Raw genomic sequence first — 16,104 nt, forward strand, 5'->3', positions numbered from 1 at the left:
GTAAAACCAAAGTACTGTTTACAAACCCAGTGTAATCTACTGGAACTTGTTAAAATTCACCATCAAGATTTGGAAATAAATAAGCTGGGTTTTTTTTCCCCAAGCAATTGAGATTTATTATTCTTGTTATGACTGCCTCCTGTTCCTGTGCTAAATTAAGCTGGGATAGCAGCAGCGTGGTTGCAGGGCTCACTTCCTCCCTCCTCTCTCACAGTTTAATTTATGAGCTGCTGGACATTGTCCAACAGGAAATCCAGTTGTACAGGGAAAACCATCACAACCTACAGGAGGAGAACGTACTGGCTTTAAATGATAGTGTGGTTGTGAGTGGGATCTGGAAATGTTTCCAGGCTCCCAGACATGGCTCGGTCCCTCCTAGCACCAGGCTTTGCTGAAGCTGAACCGCTGGCACACCTTTCCACAACACCCAGTGGCCAGGCCCTGGTGTGGGTGGCTGGGGAACCAACCTGCAGAAGACACTGTGGAACAAGATGATCCCCATCGCTCCAACATAGCCTGTCCACCCCCCTTTGGTACTTGTGTGTGTGTATTTTCCAGATCCTGAGGTAGAAGTGTGAGGCACTGCCAGCCTGGTCCCATGCTGCAGGACCCCTGTGCGCACAGTGTGCCCACACTGTTGCGTCAGTACTCATGCATCAAACCTTGGAGTGGTCTGAAATTGGAACAGAGCTGCTGTATGTCTGCAGATAGACACACAGAAAGAGTGAAACATCACTTCTATGTCCATTTTTTCTGAAGAGAAATAGGGAACAAGAACTGAAATTCCCTGGGGGGAAAAAGGTAATCCTACCTGCTGGACCATGGTTTCTTTATACATGATAAATCACTTGACATCTGCAGGGAAACCACACTTGGGTGCCTCTGCTGACTCTGCAAGAATATGATCTTGCAGGGCTATATATTGGATGCCTGCTCCAAGACCTGTCAGATACTGGAAACGCAGACAGATATAGTACCATGGTTATATTGACAGTTACAAATCAGAGGTTCAACAGCTCCACAGATGACATTCCAATTAAAAGTGATAAAAATAAAAAATACGCTGTTCAAATGGTATTAGTTTACAGTGAGCTCAAGTCTCCAGTTTGTGGTGAGTTTGTTTTTAGAGAGGATGGTATGCTGCTCCCAGCAAAGCTACGTAAACATTTTCTACCAAGCCAGAATGTTTTTCCTAGAGCTGATATCTCATGCCTACTCAGGCTCTTGGCTTCAGTTCAGAAAAGTATTTTACTAGAGAATTCACATATGCAAAAATGAACCTGTGGGACCCAATCTTATAAATCTCATCAGTCAAAAGGAATCATGAAAGTTGTGCAACTGTGGAGATGAGAGCCAGATACTATATGGAATCATAGAAGCATTTAGGTTGGAAAAGACCTTTAAGATCATCAAGTCCAACCGTTAAGCCAGGACTGCCAAGTCAACCACTAAAGCATGTCCCTAAGAACCATATCTATGTGTTTTTTAAACACTGCAGGGATGGTGATTCCACCACCTCCCTGAGCAGCCTGTTCTGATGCTTGACCACCCTTTCAGTGAAGAAGTTTTTACTGATATCCAGTCTAAACCTCCCCTGGTGCAACTTGAGGCTGTTTCCTCTTGTCCTATCACTTGTTATCTGGGAGAAGAGACCGACCCTCACCTGTCTACAACCTCCTTTCAGGTAGCTGTAGAGAGGGTAAGGTCTTCCTTCAGTCTCCTTTCCTCAAGACTAAACATCCCCAGGTCCCTCCATAAGTTCCCAGCTCCTCATAAGACTCCCAGACCCTTCACCAGCTTTGCTGCCCTCCTCTGGACACGCTCCATCACCTCAATGTCCTTCTTGCAGTGAGTGGCCCAAAACTGGACACAGTATTCAAGGTGTGGCCTCACCAGTGCCAAGTACTGGGGGACAATCACTTCCCTGGTCCTGCTGGCCACACTGTTTTGGATACAAGCCAGGATGCTCTTGGCTGCCTTGGCCACCTGGGCACACTGCTGGCTCATGTTCAGCTGGCTCTTAACCAGCACCCCCAGGTCCCTTTTGGTCAGGCAGCTTTCCAGCCACTCTTCCCCAAGCCCGTAGTGTTGTGTGGGGTTGTTGTGACCCAGGTGCAGGACCCGGCACTGAGCCTTGTTGAACTTCATACAATTGGCCTCAGCGTATCGTCCAGCCTGTTCAGATCTCTCTGCAGCCTGCCCTCAAAGCAGATCAACACCCCAGCCAGTACAGTGTCATCTGCAAGCTTACTGAGAGTGCACTCAATCCCCTCATACAGGTCATTGGTAAAGATATTAAACTGGGCTGGCCCCAGTGCTGAGCCCTGGGGAACACCACCTGTGACCAGCCGCCAGCTGGATGTCGCTCCATTCACCACCGCTCTTTGGGCTCAGCCGCTCAGCCAGCACTTTACCCAGCACAGAATACACATGTCCAAGCCATGGGCAGCCAGCTTCTCCAGGAGAATGAGGTAGGAAATGGTGTCAAAGGCTTTACTAAAGTCAAGGTAGACAACATCCACGGCCTTTCCCTCATTCACTAAATGGGTCATCCTGTTGTAGAAGGAGTTCAGGTTTTGACAAGGACCTGCCATAGCTTCCCACCTGGAAAACCAGTAATGGGTAATAATCAGAGGGCTGTACCAGACCAGAGAGTTTTCTAGTAACATCCCTCACCCAGGCTCCAGGGAGGCAGCAGATTCCCTGTGGGTTGCGTCTGATTGGCATGTCAGGCTCTCTGTTCCTCTCAGGGTGGAGTCACTGATGACAGCCACCTTTCTTTTTTTCTTAGCAGAGGTGGTTGTGATGCCTGGGGTTGACCAACTCTCCCTAGGCAGCCCCTCTAACCTGGACAGGCCTTTGCCCATATTGTTTTCCTGGCCCTCGGGTTCCGCACACCTATTGTGTAGGGGCACCTGGGAAGTGGGCTGGGAGGTGATTCATTTGCTGCCCTGAGCAGGGACCTGTTACCATTCCTCCTCACCTCTTAGGTCCTCTCCTGCCTGATGGTGAGAGGGCAGGGGAGCCTCCGCTTCTTGTGATGTGTCCGGGCCGTGCATTTGTCTCAGTGACGGTAGAGAGCGGCTCCAGCAGTCTATCTCCCTCTCACACTCCCTGACACCCCTTAACCTTTCTCCTTCCCCTTCCAGCTCTGCCACCAGGCAGAGCAGATCACCTACCCGGGTGCCCTCCGGCAGCAGCAGCAGGCTGGGGCACTCCCTGCGGCCATGACTTGGGCCCTGTGCGGTTACGTGGGAGCCATCTGGGATGCCACATGCCTTCTGGCACTGGCTTTTGGCTGAGTGGAAACCATAGCTCAGTTTCTTCTGGGAGAATGATTTCCACAGCTTGAGCTCGCCTCTCTAAGCTGTTAGTGTGACTGCATGGCGACTGCCGTGCCATGCCCCAGCCGTTGCGCTCTCTGGGCGCTGCTTTCATATGGGTGGGGGTTTGGCCACCTTCACTCCTGGTCCTGCATACGCTGGGTCAGAGCTGCCGCTTGCCAGGGCCTCAATGCTTCCCGCCCTGGGAGGAGGGCCGGGGCACCCACACTCGCTCCGTGCTCGCTTTACAGTTTTGCCAGTTCATGGAAAGCTCCCCATGGTCCCCTGGTGCGATCCTCCGCTCTGGAGCATGTCTGCTGGAGTAGCATATGGGAGATCAAAAGTCAGTCAAAAAAGGCTAGAGGAGGAAGAAACAAAGTTCAACTTCATAATCTCATTTGTGGTGGTGTGCTTTTTTTTTTTTTTTTTTTCTCTCTCAGTACTATGTCTATAAAATGTACTCAGCGCAACCTTTCCAGAAACTAAACCAGAGATTTATGTGTTTCAGCCAATACTGATCTGGCCTGAGTAGATCATCAGGAAATAAAAATGTTCTGGCCAATTCAGCTGAATGCAATTTGTATAACAAAAATACCCACCCCACAACCAAAAAGTGTTTGCATCTGAACAAGTTTATGTACTTAGTACTATTTGACCTGTTGTTAAGCGTTATGCTTCAGAACACAGCTGGTAAACTGTCCGCCTTTAGACAGAAAGGCTGGAGGTCAGAGTGGAAAGCTCCTAACCCTTCTCTGATTTCCGTGGGGAAGAATGGAATAGAGCATCAGCCTTCAGGGTAAAGGAATACAAATACAAATTCTTGGGAAGGTGCAGAGCTCTGTGTGGGCTGACGTAGCCTGCCCCACAGGGCTCTGTGCTCGGTTTGTGCTGGTTTGGGTCACTCCGTGCAGCGCTGCATGCTGCAACCCTGCTGAATGGTGTAATAACATGCAGAGAGTGTGCTGAGAGATGCACCCGCTTTCTGTGTTGAGATTTGGGGTTTGCTTTGCAAGGCAATGCCAGCTTTGGCTTTCAAAGAATGATGATCGGCAGAAGCTGCTCCTGGCAGGAATCTTGAAAGGAGAAGGTCCTGAATACCCCCAACCACTGGAAGGAGGGGAGGAATTGGCACAAGCTAAGTGCTGGTGCATGATGACAGGAACCAGGCAGTAGGGATAAACGATGCCAGTTTGTAGGGATGTTGATTTTACTGGTGCATCTGCCAAAAACATCAGCTGTGCCTGGCCGGTCTGCAGATGCGCATGCGTAGTATGGCGCAATAACCAGAAGGAAGTGTTACTCAGCTCCGCTTTCTAAGGGTCAGTGGCTAAGCGGAGAGGCATCCATGATGTCCCACGGAGAGAGACCCTGAGAGAGACAGCGAGGTACAGATGTGCAGTTGGGAGTTCATGAGGAGCTATCACAGGCCAGTTGTACTTTTTTTCTGAAGGTCTTACTGCAGCTGGGGGACCTTTCCCATGTGGAGCAAGGGTTCAGAGGGCTCATCCAACTGGCAGGCACGTGGCTGGTGCCCTCAGCTCCCAGGGGTGGTGACTGAGCAGCCTGATGACATGACTGTGAGTAGGGCAGCTGGGAGGTGGCATGTGCCGGGCTCTGGCAGCTTTCCTGGGGTGCTGCTGAGCTGGGAGGGAGGCAGATGGAGAAAGCTGGGGGTTTCATAGCTTGTGGGCTTGGCTATAAGGTCTGCTGGAAGGATACCTGCTTGCAGTTAGTCATATGGTAAGCTGCACTTATATCTTCATTAATTCGTCCTTTCTTCTATGTGAGGGAGAAGTGTAAGAAAAAAGGTGGCATGAGGTTGCTTTTAACGTATAAAATTCCCTCTGTATAAAGTTATTCCTCTGGAGATATAAAAAGCAAATTTACATGGTATCTCTCAATTGCACAAGACCAGATAGCAAAATCTTCAGTAAAAGGTGAAGATCTGTCTTGCTAGGTAATTTTTTTTCCATCTGCTTTGTTGTTTCACCTCTGTTTCTTTCTAGTTGGGGTTATCTGGTAAGTGGAAATTCCCTTCCAGGAGCAGAAATGCTGACAAGTGAAAGTAGGGCACAACTGGGCATTTTGGAAAGCCGATGGGGTTAGGGCAGACTGGGAGCCCTGGGTACTGACAGGGGAGCTGGCAGGGGTTAGTATCCATCCATGGAGTGGCGAGAGGGAACAGGGATGGGGGAGCAATGGAGGAAAGCTGCCTGGAAATATCATCCCACCCTCCTCCCCCGCTTTCCTCTCTGTTTATCTTCTGCCCCTCAAATCCCACACTTCAAATCCACAAACTTCAAATTCTTCTGCCACAGCAGCAGCAGCAGCAGCACACTGCTGTGCAGAGGGGAGAAAAGGGACCACCACATCCAAAAAAATCTCCCAGAACTGCTGGATCTCATGAATCTCCTGCAGTGGGATTTGCAAGCAAATTAAGTGTGAGCATTTTTCTAGGAACAGGCCTGGCTGGTGTTACTGCGTACAAAGAGCACCCATGGTCTGAAGGCAGTGCTGGAGCAAGCTGAGGCTGTGAAGGAGATGTGGGTCCTTCCTTGCTCTTTGTTCTGGCAGTCCAGGGGCTGCCAAGCCTTTGTTTGTGGACCTTTGTACTGTAACCAGCTCTGTAAGGGAGCTCCTCCTATGACGTTTTCCTCTGACTAGCCTGCTCTGAATACCCGTGGTCCCTGCCAAGGCATGAAGAGCATCAGAGCAGGATAAATGATCATTTTCAGTTTCTGTTTGAATAGGGTGCTCAAATTCTTTGGGTAACCCTGAGTAGCTCAGCCACAGACCCTTGCAAACTCCATGGCATGCAGGTGGGCAGGTCTCAGCTGTGTCTGTGTGCTTCACGATAGGGAAATGTTGTAGGAGCAGCAAAGTGATGAGATGCATGGAAAAGCATTGGCTGGGTCCAAAACTGGGACTTTCAAAGGAGGCTAAAGCACTGCATCAAGCAAAGTAAAATCCTCTGAATTGGAATTATTGGTGGCTACCTGTTTCAGCTTCGTCTCTGTGTAGGTACTGTGTTTCCAGGGTAGACTGCAGAGCAAAGACTTTGCTGGTAAGTGATTTCCCCTGCCAAAGGAATTTGACACCTTCTCCTCAACTGGATACAGAAGAAAGTAAGACAGAAAAATTCATGAGTTGAGAGGAAGACAGGGAGATCACTGATCAAAACAGACTTGACTTGGGGAAACTTAATTTATTGCCAATTAAAATAGATTTGGATGATAAGAAACAAACCCAAAAATTAGAACACCACCTTCCCCTCATCCACCTTCTTCCCAGGCTGAAATTCACTCCTTCAGTCCCAGCTTTTCTACTTCCCCCCTGCCTCCCACCCACAAGTGATGCAGAGGGGATAGGGAATGGGCGTTGGTCTCAGTCCATAATTGTTGCCCCCCACCACTGCATTGTTCTCAGAAATTTCCCTCACTCCAGCATGTCTCCTTTCCTCTGGGCTGCAGTCCTTCAGGATAAACCTGCTCTGGCATGAGCTCCTGCCCATGGACTGCAGCTTCCTTCAGGGCATGTCCACATGCTGCAGCATGGGGTCCTCCATGTGTTGCAGTGTGGATATCTGCTCACAGAGGCCACCCCTGCAGCCCCTGCTGCCAGCACCTGGGCACCTGCACCCGGTAGAGTACCTGTGAGCATCACCTTTGCTTTCACCAGTGCCCTCTGAAGACGTCCTGACTTTTGCAGCTGATCACACACTGCCTGAAAGCCAAATCTTATTCTTATTAGCCAGGTGGCACTATTGGCCTTCCTATAACAAGCCGAGTTTATTCTGTCAAGTTTTATTTTCTTACAATGTGTATTTTAGAAAGATATATTTTAGAGAAAAACAGTGACCTTTGTCCAGCCCAGAGAGGTCAGGGTCATTTCTGTGGTGCTTACCATGCCACATAAATGTACAAACATCAGTTTATTTGTTCTGGGCCAAACATGCACTTCCCAGGTTGGAGGGGTCTCCTTTTCTGAGAAGCAGTTAGACTTCTAACCAGACCAGGGATATCACATAGTGTGACAGCTTTGGAAAAGACCCATACTTTAATGTGGATTTCTCTTCTGATTAGGTGTTGGTCAGCTCTTCTGCACCTGTGGTATCTTCTGACTCATCCACCTGCTCCCAAAATGGAGTACACCTGGTATTGGCTTGATGATTCTGGGCACTGGATTGAGTATGGGGAAAAGGTGAGATCCATCTGCTGTCCATGCCAAAAGCTCTTGTTAAGCCGTCTTTGGAGAGTTATTTAGGGCACGTTGTTCTGCAGCTGGGGTGTTGCACACGCGCTGCTGGGTGCCCTTGCAGTGCTGCTCTGATGCCCTGGTGGGTTTGTCTTCTTAATTTTCCGTTCATCAAAGCAGTACTGCTACTCTGTGAAAGCATTCAAAGGCCTGGCTTTGAAAGTGGGGGCATTTTCCAGAGATGACAGACACCTTTTGGCTGAAGCTGACACACAGGCTGAAGGCTGCTTGGTTGCTGTTGCTACAAGCAGCTGTTCTCTGTGGGCTACCCCTCTCGCTAAAGAACAAAATGCTTGAAGCCTTTAAGACTTAGTTCAAAATGGCATTCAGTGATACAGGCCGGGGAAAATACTGCTTTTTCCCCACAGTGTCACCTAAACCAAAGACTATTTTCTTGTTCTTTCTACAGCATCCGGATCACTGCTCTGCCACGGTAACATCTGCAGATCTGGAGAAAGAATTTCTAGCTGACCAGAAAGGCACTGTGTTATTCACAACTGGTTCTCAGATGTATGAGTTAGACTTTGAAGGTGAAGTAGCTCCTTATTTTAAGCCACTTATACAGTGCAGCAGGCTGTAAGGCAGCCTCCTTCATGCAGGGTTCTCACCCTGTGTCTGGGTTTCTTTGAACAGGTCTTTTTCCTCCTGTAAGTTTTCTCCAAGCAGAACTTGAGCAGCATGTACATTTCTCTGCAGTTTTGAGATACCCTGCTCGAGCTTCTAGACTTGCGCATCTATAGCCAAAAAAGCATCTCTGACAATGTAGTATATTCAGCAGAAGAGCCGACTGTAAATATTTCATGGCATCTGGCGTATGCATTTGGGTTTATACAACTAAAGAGGAGGAATGAAAAAGGAAAAAAAAAAAAAAGGACTGAGAAGTCAAATGGTGAAGAAGTGAGCCCATGATAGACGTCTTGCAAACTACTTATGCAGTGAGAAAGCACATAGGTGCAGCAAAGGAAAATTTAGGGCTGATTGCACAGAGAGAAAAATGGCAAAATGAGAAATGCTTTTTCTGTTTCTGATTTACCCATCTTAAAACTCCCGTTAGCTTTCCAAACTTTAAATCTGTTTCCTGGCATGAATAAAGAGGGTGGTGTTTAAAGGAGGAAACAATGGATAATTAGCTATGTCACACAGCATGTGCTCTGTGATATTGCTGCAGGACCAAGAAGGGAGGGCAGACTTTCCTCTTAGCACCATGTAACAATCCTGTGCTGCTAGGAAAGCTAGATTTATGGCCTCCATCGTATTGAAAACTCTTCCCTGCTGTAGGCCTGACATCAGATGTGGTTTTCTCTGGCCAGCAGCCTGGATGTGAATGCATGTGCAAGTGCAGTTGGTAGTTGACTGCCTTTGAGCTTCACAACCTATGCTAGCAGGTGGCTGGCCTTGCTGATCTCCAAGCAGAGCAGCACAAGTGGGAATGGTTTTGAAGTATGGGGTAGGTGTGGTAAAGGGAGCACCTTGACATGGTATTCGGGGCTACCTCTTGCTTTGTTTCTTTTTTAAACATATAAGGGTATGTCCCTGGACAATAAATTATCTAATTATTGAGTCATTGTGTTTTTATTTCAAGACATGGTCCAAACAAATTTGACCTATGGAACTCGAAGAAAAGTTGCCCGATGGCCAAAATTTTGGTCCTCTCCAGGTGGACAAGACAGAAGGTAATATACTTCAGAAGAAGATAATATATTTAATAATGTCGCTACCTGACAGCACCTTTCTGCTAAGAATACCCTCAGTTTTAGAGTTCTTATATTCATGTTTAGATACCTTTTGTTGACTGGTTTAATGGCAAATTTTGTGGTGACAATATTTGTAAATTATGCAACGCTTCTGTGAAGCGTGCTGAAGGGATGTTTGGTGGCAGTCTCTGGCAGCTGTGAAGGACCCCTAGAGTAGTTTTATTCTCTCTGTGAGAGCAAGGCCACATAGGGCTGACACAACTGTGGCAGGGATTTTTATTCCTTGATTTATACCCCAACAGTACTAAACAAACTGTGCGCAGAGTAGGAGCATGAGACTGCCAGTCCCAAGAACTGTGGAACAGATAGATGTCATCCCCTGAAAAGCTGAGGACAGAATAAAACACAGAAGCAAATCCCTCTAAATGAAGTAAACTGAATGCACTTATTTGGGATACCCTATCTTACGGCTTTTTTAAAGGAAGTTCAGCTTGGCAGAATTTGAGTATGTCTGCTGTAGAAGTCAGTTTTGCTACTGCTTTATTTTAGAAAGAGCCACCTTTGCTTCAGAAACTCACTAGCAGACGGTGCATTTGAAGCTAAGCGTTCAATTTAAGGGTCAGTTCAACCAAGGGTGGGTTCATTCAAAAAAAGGGAGACAAACTGTAGCTCCTGAATGGATGCTACTGCTTCTGTTGCCTGGTTTAAGACATGCATGCCAGGAGGGCATTAATGCTGGAAGTTGTTGAGCACTGACCAGTGAAGTAGTGCCTGCAGGGCACAAGCCTCCACCCGCAGCCTCCTGACAAGCTTGATCTTGGACAAATAGGGGCAGGCCACCCATTTGGCCAGGGATTTAGAGATGAGTAGCCACATGGAGGGAGAGGGCTCGCACTCCTGTTTCCTAGAGGTTCAAGCAGCACACATGGAGGGCTAGCTGGAACAGTTGTACAAACCATTCAGCTAGGAGCATGTTACTCCTCATTTGAAGCTCTCCTATCAAAGTCTTGACCTGCCAAGAGATGCATTAGTGCCACTAGGACGTGTGTGGAAATCTAAACTGGAGGAAGGGACAATGGTAATGTGGAAACTAAAACAAAAATAAAAATCCAGTGATAACAGTGGCTGGATCCTCTGGAAGAGGGATTTAGTTAGGAGTATCGTGGACTGACTTGCTTCTTTTTCTTTTCTGCAGCCAAAACATGACTCTGTCATGTTCCATCTATCCTCCACAATGGGACCAATCTGCACTGCCTGATATTGGGTTCAAGGTATGTCTTTCCAGCTCTCCAAGGGGTAGGGCAAACCATGTCCTGTACTGATTTTTCTGAGAATGTGACCCAAGGCAGTTGAGATATTCCTAGTTTTTAAATATGTCTTATAAAATAAGAAACCATGAGGTAAACCAGCACTGAGAGTTTCACATTCAGAATAGACCTGTGTCTCCTGGGAGGCTCCCTGAGACCCCCTACATAAACCATGCTGGATAAGAAAGACCCTTTTCTCCACTACGGGTCTGACCTGTCCTTTGCACTCTCCCAAGGCACCTGGTCCTCTGATAAACTGGACGAGCTGCATCTTAAGGGGGTGTGCCAGTATTTCCTCTGTTGATTTGAGGCAAAATATTATTTGCTGTGTTAAAACTAGGGCTTAGCCTTGCAGGGAAGACGCTAGAAGGAGCTATAATGTCAAATTAAGGTGAAACTGATATTCATTATTCTCATAGCAGCATGAATACTGCTGTGCATTTCATCTTCAGGTTACTTTGAAGTAAAAGTAACCTAGATGCAGAGGTGGGTCCACCGAAGGAAGCTCGTTGGGATTGCATTCATCTCCCTCAGTCAGTGCCTATGCTTCCACATAGTGGGTGAATGTGAAGGTGGGGAGAGGATGGTTAACTGGAAAGACAACAGAAGCTTGTGATTTTGCCGGCAGGACTTTTCCCCTGATATGAGGAGGTTGGTGAGTCCTTTGGACTTTGGGAGTTGTTGCTGTCAGTAATACATTATTTATGGTGTTTCCAAAATTTTCAGTTGGTACAGCTCAGCTGCACTTCCCATGAGTATGGGAAAATTAAGAGGCTGTTTGAGAAGACAATGAAAAATTACTGCATCCACCAAATGCAGAGGATCCAGAACCCCACACTTTGGCAAGTTTTTCAGTGGTTTGTATCTATTTTATTTCATTATCCTTATGGCAGCAGAAGACTGGTATTTCCTGATCTATTGTCCTCCATACTAGCGTTAGGAGTCGCCAAATCCAGCAGCCCAGCAGAGGTGAGCCTGCCGTGTATCTGTGTGCCTGTGTCCGGCTGGTAGTGAGGTTCAGCACATGTTCCCAGTAGGCACACACGCACAAACACACACATACACACAAAAGGTATGAATAAGCACACAGCTGGCCATGAAACTCAACACAGCACAGCACTCATGCAATCATAAACAGCACCAATGGCCTCATCCTAGAATCCTAGAATCATTTGCATTGGAAAAGACCTTTAAGATCATCAGGTCCAACTATTAACATGGGACTGCCAAGTCCACCACTAAACCATGTCCCCAGGACCACACATCTATGTGTTTTTTAAACACTTCCAGGGATGGTGATTCCACCACCTCCCTTGGCAGTCTGTTCCAACGCTTGACCACCCTTTCAGTGAAGAAATTTTTCCTGATAACAAATCTAAACCTTCCTGGCAGGACTTGAGGGCGTTTCTTCTTATCTCGTCACTTGTTATCTGGGAGAAGGGACTGACACCCACCTGTCTACAACCTCCTTTCAGGTAGCTGTAGATAGCGATAAGGTCCCCATGTGATCATCCTGTTCCCTTCCTCCGGATGGCTGGGATGCAAGCCTTTTACTGGAACATATGTACATGCATGGGTCCCTCTAGGGGCTGGTCTTTAGACTCTCAGCCTACCAACGCGCTGGCCCCTGGATCCTCTCATCTTCAGTTAGGTTCTGCATACACACACACACACACACACACATGCAAGTGAGTTGCTATAGATTTTATGATGTCTTCACCATGAAAGCCTTGGCCTGGACCTCCTGGTCCCTCTGGTAAGCAAGCTCAGACCTTCTGGTCTCTCCAGCATCTGGCCAGACTTATGACTCTTTCAAAACCTGACTCCCAGGCCAGCTACCCTCCTCACTGGCTGTTCAGCCTTATGTTGGTTAATGATCACATACTGACACACACCCCCTTGTTTGCTGTCATTACTGGTGCTATGGATGTATAGCTCCTGTGACCGAAGGTCCTACTGCGGTTGCTGCACCCAGACCCCCATACATGCGCATGCACACAGGCTGGAAGGTCCATCACCCAAGTAAGAGTTAGAAATGGAGTTTAATGAGTACCCTATCAGGGCAGACTGTGCTGATCAGGCATAGGGCATGGTCAGACAAGTCTACTGGCCAGTCCTTTTTACCCCCTTATCTCTCTGTTTTCCTGTGTTTGTTCCTCCTCAGACCATTATGACCCCTCCCTTCTCCCACCTACAGTTCCTCTGTTAAACATCCCATTACAAGTCCTGTGCAAGCCCCAAATGCTCTTCCCCTCTGTCCCATAATAAGTCCTATATTCTCATCGACAGTACCCCCCTTATGTCTGTGAGCTGCTCTGGACTCTTTCCATTGCTCACGGTGCTGGTTGTCCCTTGGTTCCTGGGGCTGAGGTTCCCCTGGGGTAACCTTAGAAGTGGCCGGGGCTGGGGTTCCTCTCTCTGTGATTATGCTGTTGGGATTGTCTCTATGCTTTTTGTCTGTGTGGAAATGAGCCTTTTATCACATAACCTAACAGGTTGTGTGGGGGCTTCTTGCTAGTGTTATTCAAAAAGAAAGTTCTTTTCCTTCAGCATGACTGAGCTGTGGTATCTCAGATTTATTCCTTTTGTTTTAGTGTCGTCCACATAGGAGTTTAAAAAAAAAAAAAAAAGCAGACTTTTAATGTGATAAAGATAGGGGTAAAGATGATACAGTCTGCTGTGGCTTCATACAGCTCAGTTTTATAACCATATTTAAGCATTCAGGATTTATATAACCTGGGAACTGACCAATTCCCAGTCAAGTGATGTTTGTCTCTCTACTCTCTCATGTGGTATGAAGTTGTGGGTGACACAGTCCATAGCAATGCTGAGAACTTTTTGTTTTGTTGGAAGGAGCCAGCTGTGCAGCCGGGTACCAACAGAAGTGCAAAGCAGGCAGTAACCCCACTGAGAGCAGTTTGTGTCACTGTTCCTCCATGACCCAAAAGTAGGAGGAGCTGAGTTGGGAAATTGTCCTTGTTTGAACCAGGGTAACATGTCATTAATTTCTGTTTGGTTGGGGTTTGGGGTTTTTTTTTTGTCCCTAGGCAAAAGGAGCAGATGAAGAAGCTCAGTAAATCAAAATGGGTGGATGAGCGACTCCTGTTCCACGGGACAAGTCCATCCCACGTGCCTGCCATCTGTGAGCAGAACTTCGACTGGAGGATCTGTGGGACTCATGGGACAATGTATGGAAAAGGTACAAGTGCATAAGTGTGGGTTCAGAGGCTGTAGCAGCATGGGCTGCAGACCCCAGCCGGGCTGGTGGGTGGGTGTGAGGTGATTGACTGTCCCTGACTCCCGCACTCCTGCCATTAGGGCACTGTCAGCTGCGTGCATCTGCATTGCTGCAGGCAGCATCCACAGCAATCCCATTTTTGGAGGGGCTAAACCCACCCCTCTTTGCCTCAGGTTCCTGCTGTTTAGCAAAACTCTTGGGCAGGCAGGACTGGGAGGTTGATGGCAAGAAGTGGCTAGAGCGTATCGATGCTTTAAAATAAGCCTATGTGGAAACACCTGGCAAGGATGGGCGTAGAGCTACCTGGGCCTGCGAATTTCTGGCTGCCAAAGTGCTGATAGATGTTTATTCCTCAGCTGATGTATTGTCTTACTTGTGGCTTTTTCTGGTCCCTAGGAAGCTACTTTGCCAGAGATGCCAGCTATTCTCACAAGTACTGTTCCTCTCATAGTGGTTGCTACAGCATGTTTGTAGCTCATGTTCTTGTTGGAGACTTTGTTCAGGGAAACCCAGATTACCCTCGCCCTCCACCCAGAGCCGTTAATTCAAACAGACTTTACGACAGCTGTGTGAACGACCCGACAGACCCTTCCATCTTCGTCATCTTTGAGAAGCACCAGATTTACCCTGCCTATATCTTGGAGTACAGCAGTGGGGCCCAATGTATGATCCTGTAATGAATGGTGGAACCTCCTTTGAATTTACACGGAATAAATTACACTTTAGTACATCTCTTTTTAATGTTTGTTCAATTTTAATAGTAGCTTTAGAACATTTTGTACTGCAGTGAACCAATATCCAACCCCTGAAGGACTTTGGGACGCTGCTGTTTGGTAGGTGCTATTCTTTTGCCAGCAGAAAGTGCTAAACTATAACCCCCCACCTTATCACTAGCCTGGGATGGGGATGTACCTGCCTTGTGTACCCTGATGCAGTGACACCTACTGCTGGCAAAAGTGGCACCACTTGATTCACTGATATAGTCACTCAGGGATGGTTCCTGCCTGTGGTGTTGCTGATGTACCAAAGTGAGACTGGGTGAGGACTGTGGAAGGAGGAAAGCCAGGATGGTTTGTAATTAATCCTGGCAATTAACTTTGCTTTGTTTCCTGGTCACATTGCTGACACTTCTCACCTTGTTCTTCTATGTCAAGTCTGCCTGTCCCTGTGACACCCTGTCCTTGCTCTATCCCCACCGGGTTTAGGTCAAGAGAAGCGGGGATATCACAGCTGCTGAAGTTAGATCCCCACTGCACCATGACATTAACAGCATGGAAGTCTGCGGTGAGCTGAATAATGGCACATGGCAGCATCCCACCAGGGCTGCAGAGCCAGTGGTTGCAGCATGAGCAGTGAAGTAAAGGAGCTTTGTGGCTGCTGGTTGGTGATGGCTGTTTTTAATTGCTCTGCTGCTGCCTGGCACTTCTCCAGGCAACTGAGAAGTGCCCCAGTGGTGTGTGCTCCGACTGGGATGGATGGGTGAAAGCTTGGATGATGAACATTGTACTTGAAACTTGGTGGATGGTGGGATAACATTTGGGATGACTGATAGCATGGAAAGAAAAATTAATCATAGAACCATAGAATGGTTTGGGTTGGAAGAGACCTTAACAATCATCTAGCTCCAACCCCTCTGCCATGGGCAGGGACATTTTCCACTAGACCACTCAAAGACCCAATCAACCTGGCCAAATATTTTAAATAAACTTAAATTAATGGTTTACTTTAAAACAGTCTTGCTGTTTAAGCTGTTGCAATTCAGAAAAGAAGTCACAAGTGGTTCAGTTATGCATGCTATGAGTGGGAGGAGCCAAGAGTAGGGGTGCGTGTAGGATCTCATCAGCTTTCTTAAAGCTTGAAATCTTCAGGCACAATACTCAGAAAATGTCCCAAAGGCAGCTGACTTGAGTCCCTGAGCTGCCACATTTAGTATACTTCCATGTCCCACCGCTTTTGTAGGAGCCTGAACATTATTCTTTTGCAAGTTAGTGATCTGATCTTGTCAGCCACAGGTGAGCAGAGAGCTTTCCATGCAGTCAAGAAGTAAAAGTGAAAGTTAGACGAATGGACTTTCTCCTGAATCTATGATATTCTGAAATTTTTAAAAAAACTAAATATAAAAGTATATGGCAGCAAGTTATCTGCCATATATCTTTCTCAATAAGTGAAGTGGTACACAACAGTTAATTGCTTTCCTGTTCTGTCAATATCACTGCACTGGAAAACTGCAGTGATTTTGGAGAGCTGTTTGCTTAGGATTTGTCAGTTGTCATAGACCTGCATCTGTG

The 16,104-nt window shown here is 47.3% G+C and overlaps 1 protein-coding gene across 6 annotated transcripts; it reads left to right on the top strand.

The window, feature by feature from the left end:
- Positions 1-3: 3 nt before the first annotated feature.
- Positions 4-14,546, top strand: LOC114014729 (protein mono-ADP-ribosyltransferase PARP12-like). Of its 6 annotated transcripts, XM_027799383.2 has the most exons (9): positions 4-2,471; positions 4,774-4,900; positions 7,406-7,523; positions 7,987-8,107; positions 9,160-9,250; positions 10,467-10,542; positions 11,305-11,435; positions 13,626-13,777; positions 14,213-14,546. In XM_027799383.2, the coding sequence occupies exons 3-9, from the start codon at positions 7,464-7,466 to the stop codon at positions 14,491-14,493; spliced, it is 912 nt and encodes a 303-aa protein (XP_027655184.2). In that variant the 5' UTR covers positions 4-2,471; positions 4,774-4,900; positions 7,406-7,463; the 3' UTR covers positions 14,494-14,546. The 6 variants fall into 6 exon arrangements, with proteins under 6 accessions (XP_027655184.2, XP_027655181.2, XP_027655182.2 ...); XM_027799380.2 differs by lacking the exon at positions 4,774-4,900; XM_027799381.2 differs by lacking the exons at positions 4-2,471; positions 4,774-4,900 and adding an exon at positions 3,815-4,749.
- The last annotated feature ends 1,558 nt before the right edge of the window (positions 14,547-16,104 follow it).

Source organism: Falco cherrug, chromosome 5 (genome assembly GCF_023634085.1).
Source record: "Falco cherrug isolate bFalChe1 chromosome 5, bFalChe1.pri, whole genome shotgun sequence".
NCBI lineage: Eukaryota > Metazoa > Chordata > Aves > Falconiformes > Falconidae > Falco > Falco cherrug.

Coding starts and splice junctions, on each gene's coding strand:
- LOC114014729 (XM_027799380.2), top strand. CDS start 2,431: ATGTCCAAGCCATGGGCAGCCAGCTTCTCCAGGAGAATGAG. Junction 7,524..7,986: donor GGATTGAGTATGGGGAAAAG/GTGAGATCCATC, acceptor TTCTTTCTACAG/CATCCGGATCACTGCTCTGC. Junction 9,251..10,466: donor CCAGGTGGACAAGACAGAAG/GTAATATACTTC, acceptor TCTTTTCTGCAG/CCAAAACATGACTCTGTCAT.